This window comes from Saccostrea cucullata, unplaced genomic scaffold (genome assembly GCF_032062105.1).
Source record: "Saccostrea cucullata isolate Sc308-1 unplaced genomic scaffold, CSIRO_AGI_Scuc_v1 ctg2239, whole genome shotgun sequence".
NCBI lineage: Eukaryota > Metazoa > Mollusca > Bivalvia > Ostreida > Ostreidae > Saccostrea > Saccostrea cuccullata.
In genome coordinates, this window is record NW_026936542.1 from 1,065 (window position 1) to 5,829 (window position 4,765).

Consider the following 4,765-nt stretch of genomic DNA (forward strand, 5'->3'; position numbering starts at 1 on the left):
TTTATATTTAACGAAATAAATTATCTCAGGCTATTTTAATTCTTTTAACAACTTGATAAAAATAAAAAAAATCTGTAAAACCTAAAAATATTACTGGCCCAAACACAAGTTCAATTTTATCATTTGAAGATGAGAATTTTCTTAAATGAAACGTGGAAATAACGAACAGTAATCAATATCTAAAGTCCATTAAACATCACAAAATAGGAGCAGAGCAAGCATGGACCTACAAAACATTTTAGGGAAGTGAAGAAATTGTTTGACGTAAGCAACGTATCCTACCTACTGATTTTTTTTCAAGATATCCTTAATTTAAGATAACAAGGCCAACAGAAGTTCAATGTCAGCAAAATCAGCATAGAAGGTTTTGAAAACGATACAAATTAGTGAAAAATTTTGTATTGTTCAAAGTAAAATGTACCTAAATTACTATACATATATTCTAGATGTTTTGTTTATCCAAAGTTGTTTTGAAAGACATGTACAACAGAATATGTAGACATTGGATGGTAGAACACATTTCATTTAAGAAATGGAACTCCTAACAACTCCTACATGTAGGAAAAAAAGACAATAAAATTTAAACTGCGTTACACATATAAGGGAAGAGATAATTTTGATAAATGTAATAGATATTTAAAGTTTATGATTCTAAGCTTTATGAAAGTGTGGCGAGATAAATCGCATCCCATTTTTAAATCTCTTCTCTTCCAGAATAAAATTCTTACAAATCTTCAATATAATTCTGAATTTTCCGCGAAGAGTGTCAAATTCCAGGAGCCATTTTGTACTTGCGTTTTTATTTCAATCGAGATGTGTTTGTTAGTAGGAAAAGCATTTTATTCCTCTTCTCGGCTCAGTGAGAGAAATGCACCGATTTGTTAAAACAAAATCGAAGAAGTGAATTTTGTAAATCTATATTAATGATAATCGTATGCTTTATCTACATGCATTTCAACATTTCCTTAATTTGCTTTATGTTTTCATTTTTTTTTTTAAAGAAAAGAATATGAAAGACGCTATTTAAACTCCAAGTCCTAAGCATCAAAGAGGCGAGAATAAATAACAAATACTCGTACTGAAAGTCTTTTAAATTCCACGGTGTTAAAATTTCACGATTTTCCAAAAAGTAACTATTGCTATGGTTTTAATTCAATGCTGAAAAAAATTAATTTAAATTTCTTTTAAGTATTTGAATGTTTAGTTAAACTAATGATAGCACTCACGATGTGTTTAATTTTGCGGGAAAATGATTAATTCCCAATAGAGTGACATGAAAGCTCATATTATTTGCCAGTTTAGAGCATATGTTTTCCTGAATATTAGGAAGATATGTTTTAAAACCAAAACATCTATTATGATAGAAACACTTATTCGTCCTCAATAACTTAAACGCTAAAGCAACAAATATTTAAGGGGGCCGAATGGGGTTTCCATTGTGTAACATTTTTCACAAAATCAATCCAATATAACTAACTGAAGAAATCACAGGTTGAAATATTTAATAACAGTTATATATAACCGATTTTTAAAGCGATTTTTCAAGTAGAACTGATAGGTTGATCGACGTCGTAATTATGTGTTTTTGACAAGAATTGAAAATTGAGAAAAAAATATAATTGTAGTTTATGCCTGATACTGCAAAATGTAAAATACTGTAAAACTGTATATGTTTGATGTTGTAAAATAAGATTCTCTTTCGTACTAGATATTTGACACAAACAATCAAAAAGGTTCAATCAAACTCGATCAAGGCCGTAAATCTTGATCCGGACCAAAATTAATAACCTCTCAAAGTATCTGCATGTGAACAATATTATAAAATATTTGGAAAATGTGGGGAGATAAAAAAAAATATTCAAACTTAATTGTAAATTAAAAAAAAATAAAAATAATAATAAAAAAAGAAATGCATATACTGAAGTCTTTAAGAATTAGAGAAGCCTGTTGTTATGAAATGCGTCAAGATTTATTATCATGGAATTTATTTCATACGGCATACGGCATTGTAGAAACATTAAAAAAAGATGTATATTTAAGTTTTTTGACAGAAGCAAACAAGTCATTGTCATTACACACAAAAAATGTTACGCACTTTTCAAATGTAACATTCTTTAACTAATAATAAACTGATGACCAAAAAGGTATGTTTATATTTAATTTATTATTCATAACAATAAAAAACTACACACATGTATGCCGATTTGGAAATTTCATAAATGCAATCTTCCTACTCATCCTCTTCAGCATCATTTTCCACTGAAAGATGCTGCAAATACATTCCAATCATACATTTGTAATAATCCTGTAGATAAAATGAGGACTGTTTTCAAGCATTCTATTTTCAAAGGCCTTTAAAAGTGATTTTTTTTTTCTTTAAAGATTAAATTCAAAATACATATGTTTAAAATTGACATTTATTTCATGTGTAATAATGATGAAGTATGCCCATGGAGGTCCGAAAGACAAGAGCCTTATATAAATATTGTGTATTGATAAGAATGTAAATCGTTGTTGTGATACATTCAATGGTCCTTGAACCTTCGAAATATATTCATGAATAATATATTTCAATATAAAAATATTCCAAGGTATTTATAGTAAGGTTTAACGAAACTTTTTAGACATAGCATGAAAGAAAGGAAGTTCGGAAAAGCTTAATATAAATAGATTTGACGATTAACCCTTCAAATGATGAAATAAGGATGTTTTGCCTCATTAAAAATTGTCAAGTGTACATATACACATGTTCTGTCGAACCATGTTCATTCAGTTCTGAATCTTTATCATGTGACATATCTTTGGAAAAATATTCATTCATATCATGATATGCATGGCTGTCAGTCTGTTTCTCACATAAATCATCAAAATACATATAGCCACACCCATCTGTATTCTCTGGATCGGGTAATATATCAATATAAGCATTTGTTTGAATGTCTGACATTTCGGTATATACAGCCAGTGCGCGGTAATCATGATTTTCTTTTTTATGCTCAGAGAAAACACTTCTCTGCATATACTCTTTCTCTGATGTTTCATTTTCAATGGTGTTGATATCGGCATATGCAGAACAACCCTCGTTTAGCATATCTGAATAAACATTCCCATGATTGTCTTGCTGTTCTTCAAACACTTGGTTTATATGTACTGGAACATGTTGCTTTGCTTCCTTTTTAATCCTTGAAAAAAATTGATTTAAAATTTTTTTAAACAAATATTAGGGTAAATATTTGTTTTATTTTGCTTTAATTGATATTATTGAAAAAGAAATAATTTTTTGTAAATGAATGATCGATACTTTTTTGTTCCTTACCTTTCGTTTCTGCATTTTATCATACAAAGTCCAAAAATGGTTAGACATATCACAATAACCAAAATAATGAACCAGTGCATCCATGTATTTATGAGGTTTGTAATGTGTCCCCAAAGTCCGATGTCAGTGGGCATGTTTTCAAAACTGAAGTCTGTTGTCATATTCTTTTGATGTGATATGGTACCATTGTCTGGTTTAGACCCTAATGTAATATCTTCCTTTGCTAAAAAGAGAAATGAATTATAATTTTTTTTGCAGAATTAAATGTTTGTTACGAAGAAATTTGTCAGCAAAAACGCTCTTGATGAAGATGACCACCTGTGTCTATCATTAAGTGAAGAAATAATAATCCTTTAAACGTCGTTGTTAATTTTTCTTTAACACAGCCCAACATCTTATCACACTCTTCATCTGGGCACGCGCAAGACTCCATACATCTCGGTCCGAAGAATCCAGATGGGCACAGACTAGTACAGTTATATCCAAGTGAACCAAGACATTCTAAAAGGACAATTCTTTTATATTTAAAAACGGAGTTGGCTTTTACCATCTAGGAATTTACTATTCTAAAAGGATGAATTTGTTATATTAAATTAATTAGAAAGGTAATATAATAAGAATAAATTAAACATTTTACAAATTTATTACAAATACCTTTATTTTTAGAGCAATCTATTAAAATGATCGTGATCCTAATAGAGACAAGATATGATATGTATTCGTACTCACCATGACATGTATCATTCAGTTCGTAAAAACCACTACAGCAATATCTTGTCCCACTTAAATATATAAAAAATGAATTAATCGAACAAATTTTAATCTGACAAAAATGAACAAATGTGAAATCTTGATGATATATTTACTTTGCATGCCTACATCCACCCAGTGTTCCAGGTAAAAGTGTTAAAACCCTTGATGAGAAGAGAAATAATCCCAAAACTGTCAATGCACCATGTGACATATCTTTAGGATAACACTGTCCCCTCGTCTTAATAAAAGTGTGTGGGTCTTCCTTTATATCATAGACGATAAGTCGGATTTCCTTGTTATAAATAGATAGATCACATGTTTTTGTTTTTAAAATTCTACTCAGTCAAAAACACATTGTATTTTTTTAATTTGTACCCTGTTTTATATATAAGTGTCTTGATTCATCAATTAAATATTTGTTCTAGCGTCAAACTAATCGTACTAACTAACAATTTAAGATATTTCATTGTTTATATTTTTGACTTTATAAATAATCATATTAAGTAGGTTTATGCACTTTGGATATTGTACTTTTGATTGATTGATTGATTGATTGATTGATTGATTGATTGATTGTATATTGTTTAACGTCCCTCTCGAGAATTTTTCACTCATATGGAGACGTCACTGTATGCCGGTGAAGGGCTTCAAATTTAGACATTTAACTCGGCACTCAGGGTCATTGAGCAGTGAGGA

The 4,765-nt window shown here is 29.5% G+C and overlaps 1 protein-coding gene across 1 annotated transcript; it reads right to left on the minus strand.

The window, feature by feature from the left end:
• Window positions 1–2,177: 2,177 nt before the first annotated feature.
• Window positions 2,178–4,346, minus strand: LOC134245785 (uncharacterized). Its single transcript, XM_062728038.1, has 5 exons — window positions 4,183–4,346; window positions 4,046–4,098; window positions 3,635–3,817; window positions 3,317–3,539; window positions 2,178–3,182 (listed from the first exon to the last, which is right to left on the minus strand). The coding sequence occupies exons 1-5, from the start codon at window positions 4,278–4,280 to the stop codon at window positions 2,729–2,731; spliced, it is 1,011 nt and encodes a 336-aa protein (XP_062584022.1). The 5' UTR covers window positions 4,281–4,346; the 3' UTR covers window positions 2,178–2,728.
• Window positions 4,347–4,765: the final 419 nt, after the last annotated feature.